The sequence below is a fragment of the Primulina huaijiensis genome, chromosome 4 (assembly GCF_012295235.1).
Source record: "Primulina huaijiensis isolate GDHJ02 chromosome 4, ASM1229523v2, whole genome shotgun sequence".
Classification (NCBI taxonomy): domain Eukaryota; kingdom Viridiplantae; phylum Streptophyta; class Magnoliopsida; order Lamiales; family Gesneriaceae; genus Primulina; species Primulina huaijiensis.
Genome location: NC_133309.1, coordinates 18,457,156 through 18,478,732, shown reverse-complemented (window position 1 = coordinate 18,478,732; position 21,577 = coordinate 18,457,156). Strand labels below are relative to the sequence as shown.

Below are 21,577 nucleotides of genomic sequence, written 5' to 3'. Positions count from 1 at the left end.
CATATACAGATTACGCAAGATGTAAGCTAGATCGTAAAAGCACCAGTGAATCATGTCAGTTTCTAGGAGACAGACTGATTTCATGGTTCAGCAAGAAGCAAACATCCTAGCAACTTCCACAATTGAATCAGAATATCTTGCTGCTGTAAACTGCTGGGCCCAACTGCTCTGGATTCAGCAACAACTGAAAGACTATGGAGTCATTGCAAAAAAATCACCAATCTTTTGTGATAATACAAACACGATTGCAATAACTTACAATCCAGTTATTCACTCTAGGACCAAGAATATTGATGTCAGGCATCACTTCATCAGAGATCATGCTATGAATAAAGCAATAGGGCTGGAATACATACCAACTGAACAACAAGCTGCTGATATCTTCACCAAACCTTTACCCGAGACTAAGTTTTCTCATTTTCGCAATACTCTTGGTTTAATTGATTTGTATGAATTATATCAATGATAATATTGTTATGTCAGTTGTTATAAATATTTGTTCATTTAGTCATATATCAGTTAATAACTGTTCAGTTATTCATTATAAGTTAGTTAACTGTTTGTCAACCGATATCAGTTCATAATGCAGAAAAGGAAAAAACAATGAATCAAATCAAATATTTTATTGATAAAATCTCATCCAGGTTACACGATTCAGTTCTCTTTCAGTGGCATCTTGCCAAAGGGAAAACAAGTTATACAATTCATGACAGTTAATTCTTCTAAACCTTTCTAAAGAAGAGATCTTTTCCAGCACTTTCCATTCTTTCAAAAGCATCAGATGGATAAGACATTCATCAGTGACAAGATTAGAAGTATGGATGACTTCAAGACGTCTCTTATACTTTCTTGCAGTTACTCTCTGCTTGCGAGTAGAAACTAATCCATCACGTTGAATGGTCTGGAGTTCGTGTGCTTTGATCCAAGTGGACATAACCTTTAACCAAACGAGTTCCTCTATAGTGTTCTTTAAACTCTCCAACCGACGAAGTGTTGATGCAGATACAGGGACGTTGAAACTGCTTGAACTATCCATCGATGTGTAATAGTTATTATGTAATGACTTCGCTCTTATTTATAGACAGGTTGTCATTAAAGAAATAGAAAAAGACGAAGACACACTAGTCAACTGAAAGCTTTTGACTTATCAGACTAAGCTTCTCTTACCCTTTCTTTTATTTATATGCATTTATTGAGGGAGAATATCAGATAAATGGTTAATTGATAAGACAATAGTCAGTTGGTCTTCAACTGAACTGAATCAGCTTTCAACTGATCACTCAGTTGCTGACTTAACTGATCTTCTCCAGTAAGTTAACTGATTAATCGTTAAATATTCCATAATAAGTGATGTGACTAATTAGTACGCATTTAATTCATGTCTTTCAATGAATAGTGTTTTGAAACGTGGACCCACGTAGTCCGTTTATATTCTACACACGATTTCATCACACATATACACGTTTTTATTCAAATTTTCTTGGACTGACACGTGTCCAATATTTTGAAAAGTCACATATATATGTACTTATCCCCGCTCCATTTCAGTTTTCCTTTACGAGCATTTCAGAGCAAACCAAAACACAGAGCTATTTATCTTTCGCAGATATTCAAAATATTCAGCAAACGGCAAGCCAAGTACCGGCTTTCATTCTCAACGCTGTGGCGATTGATTTTGACTCAATCCTATCTGTTCCGACTGAGGAGATCAAGAACGTATTTGTTAAACTAGAAGCTGCCGGTCTAAAGACCTTTCTGGGAATGTCTTCTCAAGACATCTATCCAAATGAGATCTAGGATCTCTATGCTAATGGATTCATATCTGCTGATGGGAACATCACTACTACTGTCAACAACCATATGCTGATAATCGATGAAGACTCATTCAGCAACCTATTTCAGCTGCCTACTGATGGGCTAGCTAATATCTCCGACGTGAAAACATATGATGTTGAGGAGATGCAAACTCAACTTTCAGCAGATGGAAGGAAGATCAAAGTTTCAGATTCTATGGTTATGGTACGTCACAGTTGGTATCAGAGCTAGAAGCTCACGAAGTCACGCCTCAAGTCTGTAAGTTTTAAAGTTTTAAAATTCTTACATGTAGTAAGCATTAAGGTCATGATTTCAACATGTGCATGTTTAAGTTTGATTTACGTTCATCTTACGATATGGATATTATCTTCTTGCATGTTGGTTTGCATGTTGGGTAAATATTGGAACAGTATGCCTCCTAGACGTATGATTGCACGTGGAGTAGGTGAAGAGGATAGAGAGGCTCGGGATTGGGATAGGGTCATTTCTCCTCGCCCACCGCCAAATATGCAAGCGTAGATGCTTGCAGGGATGACTCAGTTCTTTGCACAGTTTGCGGGAACAATGCTAGGGTAGAAAGAGGAGCGAGGCCCAGACCGGAGGCGGTGTATGAGAGATTCAGGAGGATGCATCCGAAGGAGTTCTCGGGGACCACTGACCCGATGATAGCTGAGGGATGGATTAAGTCCATCGAGGTGATATTCATGTTTATGGAGCTGCAGGATGATGACAGAGTCAGATGTGTCACTTTTCTGTTGACAGAGTATGTCATACTGTGGTGGGAGAGCGCATCTGTGTCAGTTAATTTGAAGATCCTTACTTGGTAGGGTTTCAAGGAGGTGTTTTACTCCAAGTACTTCACTAAGGAAGTACATTCCCGCCTAACCAGGGAGTTCATGACTTTGCGACAGGGAGACAGCAGTGTGGCAGAGTTTGTAAGGAAGTTTGAGAGGGGTGTCACTTCGTGCCCCTAATTGCGAATGAAGCCCGAGAGAAGTTGAGGCATTTCATTGATGGATTACGGCCAGCCTTGCGACGTGATGTTAGAGTTGCTGGTCCTACTACCTATGCTATTGCATTGTTGAGAGCCTTGGCGGCAGAACAAGACCATAAAGATATTGAGGATGACAGGCAGGGCAAAAGGCCCTATCAGGCGCCCCAGCAGCAACACTCTCAACAGCAGTTTAAGAAACCTTTCCAGGGATAGCAGGGAAAGAGGCTGTTTCAAGGACATCCGAAAGACAAAGGTCCTATACCGCAAAGAAAGGCTCCTCAGAAGCCTGGTGAGAATCCGGTGTGCCCGAAGTGCAATCGTAGACATGAGGGACAATGTTTATTGGGTTCCGGCAAATGTTTCAAGTGTGAAGCCAGTGATCACATGCTAAAGGACTGCACGCAGTGGAGAAAGCCGACGCAGGGCAGAGTCTTTGCCATGCATGCCGAAGAGGCAAATCCCGACACTACATTGCTGACAGGTAAATAATTTAATTCAGTATTGTATTATCTATTGGAAAATTTGTGCACGCTTCGAAATCTTGAGTGGTTAGTAGGATGAATTTTTGAAATATTTATGGTAATACTAACAAAAAGTTAATCCAATACTAACTTTATATAATCCCCCTAATTTTAATAATATACACAAGTGATAAACTTTAAAAAGTTTAAAAATCTTAAAATCACCAAATAATTAGATTAGGTTTTTAAAATGCTTAAAACTTCATAAATCAATAAAAATACAAATTTTCTTGACTTAAAATAAAATATCACATTTTCGTAAATCGTCACCAGTCTCATTTCCTCGATCCCGCATCGAATAATCGCCTAAAATATGAAACTCAAGAAAACATTTTAACGTGAATTACATAAACATAAATAATTTAAAATAATGCAAATCATTAATTGAGCATGGCTAAAAATCGTTTTAAAATTAAATAAATAATTTAGCAATTTAAATAAGTGCATGGGTTTTACGTGTACTGATTTTGGGCTCTACAATTACCGCCCGAGCGCTAGGTTTTCTGGAATAATGTTTTAGTATGTCCAGCAGTCGCCCAAGCGAGATCCAACGAAGCCATTAACACTATATAAATATGTTCGACATACAAAAAGAAAATGTTTTATGTTTTTGAGGTATGCGAATTGTCTTGTGACCAACTATGTTACGGGTTTGGAAGCCGGAGAACGTGTCCGGGGACCTCTCCACCCCGGTAAAGCATGAACAGGTTTTGATCAGGATTGGGAAGCGGTAAAGCATGACCAGAGACAAATCTACCCGGTAAAGCATGACCGGGGATCTTATGTATGTGGGATTGGACATTCGTTCGAAAGGCTGTGATGATCCCTGCCAGCCCAGTACTGTGGTTTAGTCAGATCAGGCGCATTATGTTATGGGTCACTTGCTTTGAAACATATCTCTAAGCAAAATGATGATGATTATGCATGTTTAAGTATGTATGATGCAAGCACGTTTATGAAAAAGTTTATGAAATGATGGCACGTCTAGGTTTATGTAAGTATGTTCAGAGTTTAGATATGTATGTGCTACTTTAAAATGCATGTGGTTTTATTTCGTATTACTTGATATTCTCAGTTTATACATGTTGAGTCTTTAGATTCATTAGACTTGATCGATACAGGTGAGGACGAGTTCGGAGAGACGAGAGGTGGCGACCAGTGAGTTAGCTCGGACTATTCGGAGGCTTAACCCGAGGACCGCTTAAGTTTTCAAAAATTTTATGCATGTTAAATTGATTTACTCTGATTTTTGATGAAATTACTTCATGTCGTTTAAACAAGTACTTTTTGCAAGCTCGTGTTGTTTGTGACATTGATGTCACGGAAATAGCTTGTACTCGTTTTTATTTCAAATATTTAGTCAAGCATTTTATTTATATTGCATTTGAAAGATTATTACTTATTTAAGAAAAATTTTTATTTTCCGCAAATTTTAAGTAATTTTAAAGTATGGTACGTCACAACATTATTCCACTAACGCTTAGATTTTCAAGCTCAATACTGATTCATCCTACAATGCTTTTGATTATCATTCCTTATAACATTATAACCAAGATATTTCAAGGTTCTAAATATCTCTTCAAGCCTAAATCATCGAAAATTCCTATCATTTAAACCATTCAATTCTCACTTATTGCTAAACTATTCCCCAAATTCTTTAACAATTGCAAAATTAATTCCTAATTTCCTCAAAAATTATCCAATTGGTCCTTAATTTCGAAAATTTTACAATTAACCCATAAGTCTTTGGTATTTCTAATTCCATTCTATAGGTTTATCGTAACATAAATTTCATTAATTTTAAGCTTATTAACCCAAAATCAATTCTCATCACCAATCTTACATTTCCATCAAAACCTAAAATCCCAAATTATACATTTTTATACTCCTAAATATCATCACAGTCTTCGAATCACTATTCCTTATATGAAATTCTCAAAAATTAAATCAACTAGTAACCACGAATCATCGGTATTTTCTTAAAAGATCTACCTGTCCCAAAAGCATTCATAATGTAGGACCGAGTGGTTACCGCTTTACCAAAAGCTATAACTGGTGGTAATGGTGCACCTCAAATCTTTTAAACCGCACAGCAACTCAAACACCATGTTTCGACTGCTCTACCAAGCAGGGACAATTATTGCACCCAACAATCTCCCTCCCAATAATTGCAATCTTTGCAATTAATGGGAATCGAACCCGTGACCTTGGCTCTGCTACCAATTGTAGCTACCGAAAAGAAGATGCATCTCATTGGTATGAGTAGTACATATCAAATCTTTTAAGCCCTCTTCAACTGTACAGTCCATTACATTGAACAGTTTCAGACTTCCTTCCGGTGTAAGATCGGTTCTTTCATGTTCCCTCCGCCTATAAGCCTGCCAGGAGCCGCTCATTGTCCGTGCAACCTCATGGCACTGGCGATCATCCCCCGCCCTCTTCGGCCCCGGGCCTCACATGCCCACCAGCTTCCGCTTGGTTCGTCCCCGAACCACACCGTACTAGGAGAGGTCGGCTCTGATACCAACTGAAACGTCTGTCCTTTTTATTGGTTTTAAAGTACGAGAAATTTTTTTTTTACACTCAATTTTCGGCCCTATACATTTACCTCATGAAAATATTTTTATCAAATATTTTACCCTTTAAAATAAAACATCAACCAACTAGCATTTTTAAAATCAAGTGAAATAGTCATAAAAATGAAATCGTCACATGTTTTACCAAACCTAAAAAACAATAAATTTGAACAGTATAGCCCATACTAAACCTCTCAAAATCTCTCAAAAGCATAAATAAATATTCTTAAAATCTTTAACGTAAATCATGAATCATAAATCGCAAATGCGGAAAAAGTACAAGCGTTGGTCCTCGGGTTGTGTGCACCGACAGTCCAGCAAAATCAACCATCAAGGCCCCCAGTAATATTAACGTCATCATTACCTGCATCCATCACACCTAGTGAGTCTAAAGACTCAACACACCATAATCTTTATAACTAGTAATACGTATAAAACCACATACAATAGTGAAAATACCTTTAACGTAAAAATAACATTTTCATGACATGCAAACATAAACTTTAACATTTCTTTTTTCCTCAACATGACATAAAAACCTTTAACATGATCATAAACATTTTCCTTTTTCCCTTCCTTTGTTGAATTCAGATTGTTAATTGTGACTTTCCTCAAACCTCAAAAGTCGATGGATCCATCTACATGAAACCGCAGTACTGGGCGGCGGGGGACACCAGCAACACTCTCACCGGTCAACTGGGCCCTCTCTGGGCCTTTTCCCATAAATGGGCTCCCTCTGGGGCCTTTTCTCCTCACGCTATTCTCATTCTTACCGTTACCTCATATCCTCATATTCATAATAATGGAAATACGATCGTCAGGCTCCCACTGGGACCGTCACCCTCACGATATCTCCAACATTATCGAATTAGTCACAATTACTTCACTTCCTTCAACGTTTTACATTTTCATCACTTTATAAAATCATGCATAACATAACCTATTTTTGTTTTTGAAACCAAGTATGCAACATGTCTTTTAAATGTCTTCCTTAAACCATAAAAATCCCATAGGCATTTAAAAATCATAATTTAATAATGAACATTTCATAAACATTTAAAAATAATCATAATAGCATAAAAACAGCATTTAGGGCATTGCCATGATGTTTACTAATTTTTTAGGTGTAAAATGACTGTTTTACCCCTGGACGTAAAATTTCTCGTTTTTGACATTTTCTTAATTTCATTGACACTAACATGTCCCAAATAATTAATTAAGCCTACATGAATTTTCCTATATTTTTATTTAGCTTAAATCGAGGACTTTTAATTTATTCTTTAAATATAGACTATTACTGCGTTTTAATCCCGAATTAAACCAAACCTTAATATAAAATTCCCAAATTAAAAACTTATACTTTTAATAATTATTTGAGCTTAAATATAATTTTCCATAATTTTATTAAGCTTAAAACTAGGTGTTTTAATTAACTCGTTAATTAGCGTTTCGTGTGTCGATTAAATTCCGAATAAATCCAAAACTCGCTATTTTAATCCCAAATTTTAAACATAACATTTTTAAGATTTATTTTAGCCTTCCAAGTCATGAGCCACACCCGTGGACCCATGGATTCAATTTTAGCCTTTTAAGTTTCTTTTTTGACACATCGACGAACACACCGAGCCATCTCTCAATTTACTCAAGCCACGCTCGAGCCACCTAGAGAAAAACCCGAGCCAACCCACCTAGGGACCCTCTTGACCAAGCCCAGCAGAAAAAACAAGTCCTGGCCCGCTCAAAACATGCTGGAAACTTGACCCAATTGCATGTGTGTGTACGTGAGGTGTTCTAATTATATTAGGAATCCTTGCTAGCCTAGGGCTCTTCCATCCGAGCCACCACCGAACCACTATGACCCTAACCAACCCTGGACAACACCTAAACCCAGCCCAGTCCAGCCTAGGCCCTTGAACCCCAACCACGAAGCACCTGAATCAGAAACTGAATGCGCGCTTCCCTTGCTGTTCGTAGGCGCTGTGAGTTTCCTACTTCGTCTAGGACTTCCTGCTCGAGCCTCCCTCAAGCCCGAACCCTCTTGACCCTCTCTGGACCACCCTGAGCCATAGCCTAGATGACCTAGCCCAGCCCTCTCTCAAGCCACCTTCTGAAAACTCTCGGCCGATCTTCATCACTCTACGGGAAGAGTCCTATGCAGCGTGGGCTCTTCCCTAGCCTGGCTGTGCGCATCCTAGCCCTCAAGGACTCCACCAGGCCATCTCTCTCAATCCTACTCGATCCCCAGCCAGCCCTGGCCAAGCCCCAAGGCCCCATGCAAAGCCACCAAGCCCTTCCATCATACACAATCCAACACACACTCACGGTTCCTGTTTCTGATTTTCCTACGGTCCCAGCTTGTGGTTCTTTTTAAAAATTGTCATGTTTGGTCATAGTTTATCATATTTTATCATGTGTTGGCATCTCCTAATTCATGACAGCCCCTTAACACATAGAAACATATTTTTGGAACCAAATAACACAAGTTTAGAACATGTATATTCATGGTTACGAAAATAAAAGATTGTGTGACTTATTTTCAAGAAAATTCATAAACAATTATATAATATGGTGTGATGATGAGTAAAAAGAGAATATGGCGTGCCTTCGCGTATTTTAAGCACGAAAACGAAGCGACGATACGAAGAACGGTGACGTACACCTTGGCCGAATTTTCCCTTGAACTAACAAAGCTCTTCCCTTGATTTTGAAACTTTTTCTTGTTATAATTTTGTGTGTGCCGTGAGTTGTGTTTGAAGGGAGAGTTTGAAGGATTTGGGGTAGGGGAGGTGTGAGTTTTTTTTTCATGTTATAGGGTGGGGTTTTGTAATTATATATTTTAATTAATCACTAAACAAGGCTTAGACCCATTAATCAACTTAATTAAGCCCACTTGGCCCACTAGTGTTTAACTAAAATATTTAAAATAATTTTGCTTAAATAAATTTGTGAATTTATTAGGCGGGTTGCCAAAACGTTTGCATTTTTATTAAAAATCCAACATCGATAAAATTTACGGCCCGGCGTATAAAATCGCCTCAAAACCCCTTATTTTCAAAAATATGAAAAACCAGCAACCTTATTTTAAACAATTAAAAATAATTAGTTAATAAAAAAATTTTACGTTTTTAGCCCTCGGTCTTCGTTCCTCGATCGCAACTTGGATAATCCTTAAAATACAATTTTATGCATGATGATAATAAAATCCTATTTAACATATAAGCATGTATGTCACATAATCAATTAGCAATTAAAATCAATTAATTAGCCATTTTTTCATACTTCCTAGATTCGCATGCAATTGGATTACGTCTTCTTAATTTTGGACCTTACAGTTTAAACATGTAGCTTACACGTATAAACCATGTAAACATGTAGGTGATAATATTAAAAACTTTTAAACCATTTAATCTTAGAGACTTCAGGCTTGACGACTGAGCTTCCCGGAACTGGCGGTAGCACAACTCGTCGTAGGAACATTGCTCTGATACCAACTAAAACGTCCACTACTCGTTTTTCTTTAAAATATACTAGAAATTTTTTTTTCTTTTCTTATCCATCTATTCGACCGAACCCATACACATATATATAAATATATTTTAAAATACTTTTGCACCATATCAAAATAAATCAACCAAATAAATCAACCAACTATTATTTGAAATTCCAAAGAAAAGAATTCAAAACATTAAATCGTCAATCATTTATCAAACCTAAATTTAGTAATATTTCAAAATAAAACTAACTTTAACATCCTCTCCAAAAACCTCTCAAAAGCATCACAAAAATCATAAAATTTTTAACGTAAACCTAAATCATAAACTTAATTTAAATGCGGAAACTAGCGATGGTCCTCGGGTTGTGTGCTCCTTCAATCCAGGAAGATCAACCATCAAGTCCTCTATTAACATCAACATCATACTCACCTGCATCGATCACACCTAGTGAGTCTATTGACTCAGCAAACCTTAATCTTGGTAACAAGTAATACATAAACATCCACATGTAACATTAAAAATACTTTTACTTAACATAACTTTTCATGCACATGCATAGTGAGTCTATTGACTCAACAAACCTTAATCTTTGTAACAAGTAATACATAAACATCCACATGCAACATTAAAAATACTTTTACTTAACATAACATTTCATGCACATGCATAAACGTAAACATTTTTTCTTTCATCGTAAACATTTTCCCTTTTTCATCATATACGTATATGTTTCCCTTTTTATTGAATTCAGATTCTCAATTGTACTTTCGTATTAGCTGAAGGTCGATGGATCCATCTACTTATTACTACAGTACTGGGCGGCGGGGACATCAACGACACTCTCACCCGTCAACTGAGCCTTGGCCTTACATATCATCATATTATCATAATCATCGTATTAGTCACAATCAATTCACCTCCTTCAACTTTTCATATTTCCATAACTTATAAAAATTCATGCACATATACATCACTTTTCTTTTAAACCAAGCATGCAACATATCTTTTAGCATTAACATTTCATCATAAAATTCCATAAACATTTAAAATAAACATAGTAACATATTTTACAGCATTCAGGGCACTGCCAGGACGTCTACTATTTTTCAGGTGTAAAATGATTGTTTTACCCCTAGAAGCATAGCTTTCCATATTTATCCTTAGACCTCTAAACGACGTCCCTAATCATTCCAAACTTAACCTATTATCTTAAAACACTCCCTTAAAAATTCCTTAAGCTTAAATTTTAGCTTTTCGATAATTTGACGTACATCCCGGTTTTGACTCGTATTGACTCGAAACTTATCCAAACTTAAATCAAAGCTTAATAACGCCTAAATAAACCATATTAAACCCAAACCAAGTCAATCGAGAACCTCGATCAAGCCTAGCACACTGCTGAAAATTTCTGCACCCTGTCCCCTACTTGGTTCGATCCTAAGCTAACCTCGACTCCAGCCCCTTAGCCACATGTCCAGACCTTAGTTGACCCTCCTAGAACCATGCCTGACCCATAAGGAACCTGCTGGACCGAACCTAACATCCCTAACACAAGCAGCCCTTCAAAACCGCAACTCCCCAACCAAGCGCGGCCCCCAAGCCCACGCGATCACCTAGCCCTTCTAACCTAGCATCGTACAGCCTCCCTAGGATCCTCACGCAGCCCCCTAGTGTCCCCTGATCGTGCCCTATCATCAGCAAGAGCCGCAAGCCCCTCTAGGAAACCCTAGCCGAACCTTACTCCATATGCTTCCCATTTTTCGTTCATCCTTGCACCCTACTATCCATCCCATTTAACATGCATCTATGGACCCTTAAACATGTGGAAAAACGTCTCTTCAAGTTCTCTTACCATGGCAGCCCCTTTGTGCATCATTAAGATGAGTTTTAAAATATGAAAACACTAGTTTTGTGCATGTATAGCCATAAAAATGAAAAAAAATATAAAGTGTATCATGTTTCTCATGAAATCATGTATCAAACACATAATATGATGTGATAGATGAGAAAAAGGAGATTAAGGTGTGTCTTTGCGTATATTACGCACGAAAAACGGCTTGTGATACGAAGAACATCGGTGGGTAGACGAGGGATGCAACCTTGCTGATTTTTCCTTCAAATTTCATGAATTTCCTCAACAATTTACGTTTGTTGTGGGTGTTCGCTGATGGAGGAAGAGTCCTTGTTGCTTAGGGATGAGAGGCGTGAGTTTATTATGGGGTTTTGGGAGGGTTTGTTAGCTTTTAATTTAGTTAAAACACATGGTACAAGCTTGGGCCTATTAGCAAAATATAATAAGCCCATTAAGTCCATTAGTTATTATTTAAAATATTTTGTTTAGGAAAGTTCGTGAAAATATTCGCCGAGTTCTCGACAAGTTCATATTTTAGTCGAAAATCGAACATTGGTTGAAAATACGACTCGACATATAAAAACACCTCAAACCACCGCAATTTCAAATTTTCCATTTAAATACACCACCCATTAAACCATTAAAAATAATTATTTAATAAAAATATTTTCCCTCATATGGATCACCGGTCTCCGTTCCTCGATCGCGTCTCGAATAACATTTAAAACACAGCTTTATGCATTCTAATTGAAAACCATATTTTAAACATTTAAACAAGCCTACCATATTTACTACATGCAATTAAAATGAATTAATTAAAATACATAAGCAATTTGATAACTTACATGCATGTAGTTCACGTAGACCTTCACATTTTCAGGACGTTACATATATGATATTAGGAACATGAATTTTTATGGAAATATGAAAATTACGTTGCATGCTTGGTTTGAATAAATTTACGCATATACATGATTTTTATAAGTGATTAATACGATGCCATGTTTTGAAGAAATGGAGTTGGTTGTTACTAATACGAACACGATAATACGATGAGATGTAAGGCTAAGGCTCATTGGATGGGTAATAATGTTGCTGATGTCCCCGCCGTCGGGTACCACTGTTGTACGTAGATGGATCCATCGAATAGAGCTGATACGAAAGTCACAACTAATAAACGGAATTCAAATAAAGAAAATGAAAACGTATATGTTGATATGATGAGACATGTTTTGACACGTTATGTTTTGATACGATATGTTTACGTTCACGCTTTTAAGATCATGAAGTTGTTTTAATTACAAGTATTTTCACTGTTGCCTATGATTTTATATGTATTAATTTTTATAATGGTTAAGGCATGTTGAGTCTTTAGACTCACTAGGTTTGGTTGATGCAGGTTAGCATGATGTGGTAGAGACTGGGAGCGCCGAAGAATGAATAGGTGGGGCTAGATGTGCACACGCTAACCTAAGGATCATACTTTTTCCGCACATTATGTTACGAGTTAGGAGTGAACATGGATATTTTCATACTCTTTCATTTTTACATGTTGATGGTTTGTCAGGATTTTTGCATGTTTTAATTTTGAATTGTTTTACACGATATTCTAGGGTTTGACGTTTTGTTGGAAACTAATTTCGGATGTTTGACAAACTAAAGGGCCAAAAGATCGAACCAACTGATCATTTATAACGGCCGCTTGAAATTGGATTAACAAGCCAATTGATCTACGCAACTGGAAGCGCAGTCAACAGACTGCAGCTGCAAGCCATATCAGCTTCCACATTTCAGCTGACCCTTCATCTGGACACGTCATCTATTGAAAACAACAACCGACAAATAGTACAACAGTCTGCAACTGTGAGTGGCAACGCCGCAATTCAGATAAGGGTGTACTGTACTATTGGCAGAAGAATTTCGACGTGGCATATCAACGGATAGAAAGATTAAACCGCATTTAATATTACAGTTAGAAGGAAGCCTATAAATAGCAGAGAGAAGCAGCTGAAGAATAACGATACTTAATAATCAGTTGCGAAGAGTGAACCAATCTTTCTTACTATTACTCTGCTGAAATTCAAGCTCACGCTTATTATATATATTCATAGCTTTCAGGCTATGTTTCGAGCACTTTAGCACATTGTGATTACTGTAAAACTTGATCCTAATGATCAGTTGTGCTAAGTTTTTCATTTGAAGTAAACTGAGTTGTATACTAAGAGTTTCAGTCTTGGCATTGTTAAGTCCAAACTGAAGTGGGTCTTTACAAGTCTTGTATTGATCAAAGTCTTTTAGTGAAAATCATATCTTCGTGATAACAGGGGTGACGTAGGAGTAATTGAATTCTCCGAACATCCAGAAACATACCATGAGCATTTATTACACTTTTCAGTTATTATATTCTATCTTACAGTCAGTTTTATTCTGCACTTTATTGTTAACTGATTGTGATAGACGGAATAGATCTTTTGATTTAGTTTATCACCAAACTGATTCAAACTTTTGAAAAAGAGTCAAAAAAACCGTGAGTGTTTATTCAAACCCCCTTCTAAATACTCCAATTACTTCAATCGATCCTATCAAGTGGTATTAGAGCAGTCTGATCTTGACCTTGAATATTCTCATACACTAAACTGATCATCATGACTTCATTCAACAAGATTTCTATGTTTTCCAGAGAAGACTTCGATGACTGGAAAATCAGAATGCAGGCTCACTTAGCTGCAAAAGATGACGATATGTGGTACGTCATCACCGACGGACCCATGAAGATATTGAAAGCCAATACAGCTGTTGCCATAATTGATGGGGCACCTCATCGAATAGAAAAGCCCAGAAAGGAATGGACAACGGAAGATAAAAGAAAAGCCAACTTGGACAATGTGGCAAAAGATATCCTATATAAGACGCTGGATAAAGTCACTTTCAGAAAGATCAAAATGTGCCAAACAGCTAAAGAAATATGGGAAAAACTGATACAGCTATGCGAAGGAAATGAGAGGACTAAAGAGAATAAGTTATCAGTTGTTGTTCAAAAATTTGATAACATCAAGATGAAAGCTGGAGAGTCAATGCATGAATACGACGAAAGAGTAAGCTGCATCATCAATGAATTAAATGCACTTCTAAAGGTGTACTCCAACAAAGAAGTTGCACTGAAGGTTGTCAGAGGTCTTCCCAAGGTGTGGGATGTCAAGACCATGGCAATGAGGGAGTCAAAGGACCTAAAAAAGGTTGAGCTCCATGATCTTTTTTCTTTTGCTGATCTAAAGGCTTATGAGTTCGAGCTACAGACTAGAGAAGTAGAACCTTCAACATCAGCAGCTACAACTGCCTTAACTGTTGTACGACTGGAACCAACTGGTTCAGTTGAAAAATCTGCCGATCAGCTGAGCAATGATGCAATGTCATTGTTTGCCAAGAAATTTGGAAGGTTTATGAGGAAAAATCAAAGAAACTTCCAGAGGCAATACCAGAGAAATCAGCCCATAGAAGAATCCTATGCTTGCTACAACTGTGGCAAATCTGGTCATTTCATAGCAGACTGCCCTAAGCCAAAGAAAGACAGTCGATGATCAACTGAAAAAGAAAATAAGCCCTATGAGCACAAAAGAAGGACCAAAGATGACAAAAAGACATTCAAGAAGAAGCATGAGGTACTCTTGGCTGAAGAAAGCAAATCAAAGTGGGCTGAGACTGACAGTGAGGAGTCAGAGCCTGAAACCTCATTCAGTTCGAGTGATGATCAGGAAGAAATCAAATCCTTGATGGCTGACAATGAAGAATTGGAAACAGCAAGTGAGCATGTATTCGATTTCAGCTCCACTGATTTCACTCGTGAAGAACTCATTATTACTTTGCATGACAAGGTGAATGAATATCACAAACTTGCTCAATCTTTTGAGAAGATTAGAGCTGAGCAAAATGATCCCAACGAAAATAACACTAAAACTGATGGATCAGTTGAATTGTTGAGTCTAAAAAGGGAAATCGCTAAGCAAAAATCTGAAATGATTGAGAGCCAAGCCTTGATACATCAGTTAAAAACTGAAATTTCAAAACAAACTGAACTGATTCAGGCTTGGAACAAGTCTTCAGTTGCACTGACTGAACTGCATAACTCACAAAAATCAGTTGATGACAAAACTTGTTTGGGGTACAACAATCATGTTGAAATTACTGCAAGTGATACACCGCCAAAGTTGAGTAAAGACAAAGGAAAATATATTACCTTTGTAAAATCAACTGAGATAAATGAATTCTTATAACCAAGTAAAACAAATGTTTAATCGACTGAAAGTAAGAACAAAGGTAAATGGTATGGTATTGGATATAGCTCAGAGAGTTCAACTGATTCCAGAAACTGGTCGCCAAAACGATTCAGTTATAAAAATCAGCATTCAAAGAGTAGCTATTACAATTACTACAACTGTAAACCGGTTCAAAAATGATATCGAAAGAATAGTTAGTTGAAAAAGGATACAAATCATATTGTCTCTTCTTCACATCACACACCCAACAACCAAAAGTCAAGAAAGACTATCTGGAACACAACAACTGGAAAGTCAGTTAAACTGATCCAAGTCTGGGTTCCTAAAGGACTAATCTGTTTAGGACCCAAATAGATATGGGTACCAAGATTATATCTTGTTTATGATTGCAGGTAACAATTACAAGCAAGGAATCCACATGGTATCTAGATAGTGTCTGTTCATGACATATGACAAGAGATGCAAGTTTGCTATCTCAACTGAACAAGTACACTGGACCTAACATCAGTTTTGGAGATAACTCCAAAGGTAAAACTGTGGGTAAGGGTAAGCTTATCCATGGTAACTTCACAATTAAAGATGTTTTATTAGTTGAGAATCTAAAGTATAATCTGATTAGCATCAGTCAGTTATGCGATAATGAATTCTCGGTTCAGTTTGACTAACATTTCTGTTCAATCAAAGACTCAACTGATGAGGTCATCTTAACTGGCAAACGTTGTCGGAACACTTACAAAGTCAGTTGGAATGATCAACCTTATGCACCAGTTTGTTTTATTGCTTCCAAATCCTCTAAAAATTGTTGTGGCATAAGAGACTAAACCACCTGAACTTCAAATCGATTGCATATATGAGTAATCATGATCTTGTAACTGGTTTACTTAAAATAAATTTTTCAAAAGATAAAATTTGTTCAGCATGTCAGTTTGGTAAACAAATAAGATCTTTTTTTAAAAACAAGGGTTGTAAATCTTTTTCTCGATGCCTAGAACTGCTACATATGGATCTATTTGGTCCTATACCAATAATGAGTTTAGGGAGAATGAAATACACCTTGGTGATTGTAGATGATTTTTCAAGATTTACTTGGGTTTTATTTCTCAAATCCAAAGATCAAACTGCTGCACAACTGATCAAGCTTCTCAAAAGACTTTTAAATGAAAAATCAATTGGAATTGATAGAATCAAGTCTAATCGAGGAACTGAATTCATCAATCAAATTCTTTCAAATTTTCTAGAAAATACTAGAATTAAGCATGAGCTCTCAGCAGCAAGAACCCCTCAGCAAAATGGTGTAGCTGAGAGAAGAAATCGAACTCTTAAAGAAGCTGCTAGAACAATGCTTGTTGATTCGGGTATTTCTCAAAGATTTCGGGCAGAGGCAGTAAACACTGCATGTTATACCCAGAATAGATCAATGATTAATAAGAATCATTTGAAAACACCTTATGAGATCTGGCATGGACGAAAAAGTGTGGTTTCCTACGTCAAAATATTTGGCTGCAGATGTTTTATACTCGATAATGATAAAAATCATTTAAAAGCTTTTAATGCTAAATCTGCAGAGGGAATATTTCTTGGATATTCATCAGTTAGTAAAGCCTATAGAGTCTTCAACAAAAATACTGTAAATGTTGAAGAATCAATTCCTGTTGTTTTTTATAAATCTATGCTAACTGATAAGGCAACTGATCCAGTTGAGCTAGTTGATAGGTTTACAAATATCATTTTGGAGGATGATACTGATGAAGAAACTCATATCAATCGAAACAGCCTTCAAACACCTGAACTTGAAGTCTTAGATCAACCAGTTGAACAGGAAGCTGCTCCTGAAAATCATTTGGAGGAGCCTATTGAAAATATTCAGTTACTAAATGATGCAGCAGCAACTGAAACTGGAGAAAATACTCAGTTGGAAACTGAAGCAGTTGCTAACTTGGATGCAACTAATGCTGAGTACAGATGGAAGAAATCACATCCTCCAGAATTGGTAATAGGTAATCCATCTGATCCGGTAAGAACTCGCAATCAAATGCTTAATCTATTTATTCATTCAGCTTTTGTTTCCCAACTGAAACCAAAGAAAACTGATGAAGCTCTTGTTGATCCTAATTGGATAAGTGCTATGCAAGAAGAGTTAAATCAGTTTACCCATAACAATGTCTGGAACCTAGTTCCAAGACCAGTTTCAAAAACTATTATAGGTACTAAATGGGTATACAGGAACAAACTGAACGAAGATGGTTCAGTTGTGCGCAACAAAGCAAGATTAGTAGCACAAGGATACAGGCAAGAAGAAGGAATTGATTACGATGAAACATATGCACCAGTTGCAAGACTGGAGGCAATCAGAATATTCCTTGCCTACGCATCATTCAAGAATTTTAAAGTCTACCAGATGGATGTGAAGAGTGCATTTCTGAATGGTCAGTTGCAAGAAGAAGTCTATGTTGAACAACTTCCAGGTTTTATCAATCATCTTTCTCCTGATCATGTCTACCATTTGAACAAAGCCTTATATGGTCTTAAACAATCCCCAAGAGCTTGGTATGAAACTCTTTCAAAATTTCTAACTGATCATGGTTTTTCTGTTGGATCAGTTGATAAGACGCTGTTCAAATTCTCTAAGAATGATCATATTTTACTTGTTCAAATTTAAGTTGATGACATTATATTTGGGTCAACTAACCCCAAATTATGCGAGAAATTTGCTAAGTTGATGCAGGACAAATTTGAAATGAGCATGATGAGTGAACTGACATTTTTCCTTGGACTGCAAGTGAAGCAATTGGAGACTGGTATTTTTATCAGTCAAACTAAATATACGAAGGAGTTGCTCAAGAAATTTGGCATTGAATCATGTTCAGCTGCAAGTACTCCCATGAGTTCATCAGTTAAACTGGACAATTATCAAGGGGGAATATCAGTTGAGACGAAACTTTACAGAGGTTTAATAGGTTCATTATTGTACCTAATTGCTAGTTATCCTGATATTGTATTTTCTGTCTATGTGTGTGCTAGATTTCAAGCAAACCCTAAGCAATCGTATTTTTCAGCTGCCAAACGTATTTTAAAATATCTTAAAGGCACGCCAAATATTGGGTTATGGTACTCTAAGGACTCTTCTTTCAATTTAATTGGATATTCAGATGCAGATTATGCAGGATGTAAGCTTGATCGTAAAAGTAAAAGTGGATCATGTCAATTGCTAGGAGACAGACTGATCTCTTGGTTCAGCAAGAAGCACACATCCATAGCTACTTCCACAACTGAAGCAGAATATCTTGATGTTGGTAGTTGCTGTGCTCAACTGCTCTGGATCTAACAACGATTGAAAGATTATGGAGTTATTGCCAAAGAATCACCCATATTTTGTGATAATACTAGCACGATTGCTATCACTTACAACCCAGTTCTTCATTCAAGGACCAAGCACATATATGTCAGGCATCACTTCATCAGAGATCATGCCTTGAAGAAAGCCATCCTCATCTGAAATGATTCAGTCTCACAACTAATCTTTCGGTTGATTATTTAGCTAATCTTCTAATATAAGTTAAAAAATTAATCGTATTTTATTCCAAAATCAATTATGTGACGGTCAGTTTTAGCATTAAATGATGAATAGTGTTTTTAAAACGTGGACCCATTTGAACCATGTAAAATTATACACACGCTTTAGCACACGTACACACATTTTTATTCAAATTTCCATGGACTGACACGTGTCCAAAAAATTGAACAGTCACCCACATATGTACCTTTCCCCGCTCCAATTCAGTTCTTTCTTACGCGAACATTATCTCTCAGAGCAAATTCAAACTCAGAGCATTTATCTTGCAAAAATTTCAGGTACTCAAATTCTCAGAAATGGCAAACCAAATTCCCGCTCACATTCTGAACGCAATGGCTATCAACTTTGAATCTGTTCTATCTGTCAACGAGGTTGAAGTTAAGAAGGTATTCCTGAAACTAGAGGCAGCTGGCTTAAAGACTTTTCTGGGTCAATCCTCTCAGAAAATCTATCCACTCATGATTTCTATTCTTCTGGATATGTTACTGTTGATGGAAACATCGCTACCAGTGTCAATGGTCAGTTGCTGATCATCACTGAAGAAGCCTTCGGCGATCTGTTCTATCTGCCTACTGATGGGCTTGTCAATTTTTCTGAGGTGAAAACATCTGATATTGAGGAGATGCAATCTCTTCTATCTGCCGATTGTAGGAAAATCAAGTTTCTGATCCAAAGAAAGAACTCAAGCCAGAAATACAATTGATGGCTGATATTTCAGCAAAGGGGATACTAGCTAAGGCTGGTTCATTTGCTGCTCTGACTCTTGAGAAGTTCCAAGTCATGAAGGTAATCATGGCAGAGAAAAAGATGAATTGGAGGAATGTGATTTTCACCATTATGAGGAATATGCTTCAGTCTACGAAGTAGTCAAAGGGATATGCTGTGCAGATCAGTTACCTACTGAAAATGAAGGGAGTAGTGAGTGATACAGCTGAAAAATCATCCAAATTAAAGGTCTTCAATGCTTAGAATGTCCAGCCTCCCAAGACAAAGTTGGACATCTCAACTGAACAGTTTGTGAAAGTTAAAAAGGAGATTGGGACGCAATAGGCGGCTCCCAAATCAGTTAAAAAGGCTAGAACTCTGGCTCAGCTGAAAACAGCTAAGAAGAAACTACTTGTCAGCGAATCAGATTCTGAGAAAAATCCATCTCCTAAAATTGCAAAAAATCCAAGGACTCAGATAACCAAGCCAGCAGTTGTGCTGGAAGCAATACCAACTAATCGAATGACTCCATCAGGTGCTCAAGAGCCTATTCAGGCTATTCCTCTGAAAGCCATTCCAGCTGAAGAGAAGTTACTGATAAAGAAGGTCACCAAGTCTGTGATAAGTCAAAGCTTGCTGGAGTAAAGGCTCCACTGATCACAATCACTGGTTACGTCCCTCTATCTGCTGCCAGACCAAAGGGGGTAGTGATCAGAGAAAACATTGAAGCTACTACCTCAGGATTGAGTATTCCTCATGCCCTGACTGACACTAAGGGCAAGGGCAAAATGCAAGAAGTGCCCAGGCCAACAAATGCCATTCAAACACACATTGATCTTATCTTGGAAGAGATCAATGGATTTTCAGCAAATAAGCTCAAAACCTATGATGCATGGGTGAAATTCAGAACACATGTATTCGCCAAAGAGCTTCAGAGAAATCCAAACTGCAGAAATTTATAAAGCTGGAACATGTTGTGTTAAGAGTGGTTAAGGCATCTTCCATTGTTCAAGCACTGGAGAGGAAGAATTACTTCTTCGATCAGCTGAGAGCCAAAAAGCTACAGAAGATAGTTGCTCAGCTGAAACTGAACTATGACCCTACCAGTCCAAATGTACATAATGACAAAGTTGTGCATGATCAACTAGAATCGGATCTTGTCTCACTACAGATGGAAATAAAAAATTGAGAAATGGGTCAAAAACTGGTTTTTCCAGAAGCTCCTCAAGACGTATCATCAGATGACCCAACTGAGGATTCAGTTCAAAGAGCTCTCAAGGACGTTGGTGCTGAAACTGATCAACAAGCAACTGCCCCCTCCACTTCAGTTGCTCAACCTTCATCATCTGTAGCACCTCCTTCTTCAACTGTTGATCCTAATCTTTATTCAGAAGTTGATTTATCATTGGCCAATCTTGATGAGGTCATCCAATCAGTCACCTCTGATATTCAGCTAAAATCATCTAGATCAGCTGAAGAAGTCATTCCAATTGAAGAACTAGTTAATCAAACTATGTCGACTGAAGAACCTATCGAGAAGGCAATCATTGAAGAAACTGAACAGCCAGTTCAGTCAGTTGGTGTTACTGAACAGGCAGTTATTGAAACTATAGAGGCTCAGCTATGCTTATCTGAAGACATTCAAACTGAAGACTCAACTTCAGTTTCAGTTGATCACTCAACTGATCAACCAATCATTCTTTCTCCTCTCCAAATTCAACAGGAAGCAGGTGTAGAGGATTCTCCTGAAATGGTCAATGCAGAACCGATAA

General features: G+C 37.3%; 1 protein-coding gene across 1 annotated transcript; it reads left to right on the top strand.

The window, feature by feature from the left end:
• Positions 1-14,020: 14,020 nt before the first annotated feature.
• On the top strand, positions 14,021-14,830 carry LOC140974938 (uncharacterized). The gene is made up of 2 exons (XM_073438430.1): positions 14,021-14,437; positions 14,528-14,830. Exons 1-2 carry the CDS (start codon positions 14,021-14,023, stop codon positions 14,828-14,830), a joined length of 720 nt encoding a protein of 239 aa, XP_073294531.1.
• The last annotated feature ends 6,747 nt before the right edge of the window (positions 14,831-21,577 follow it).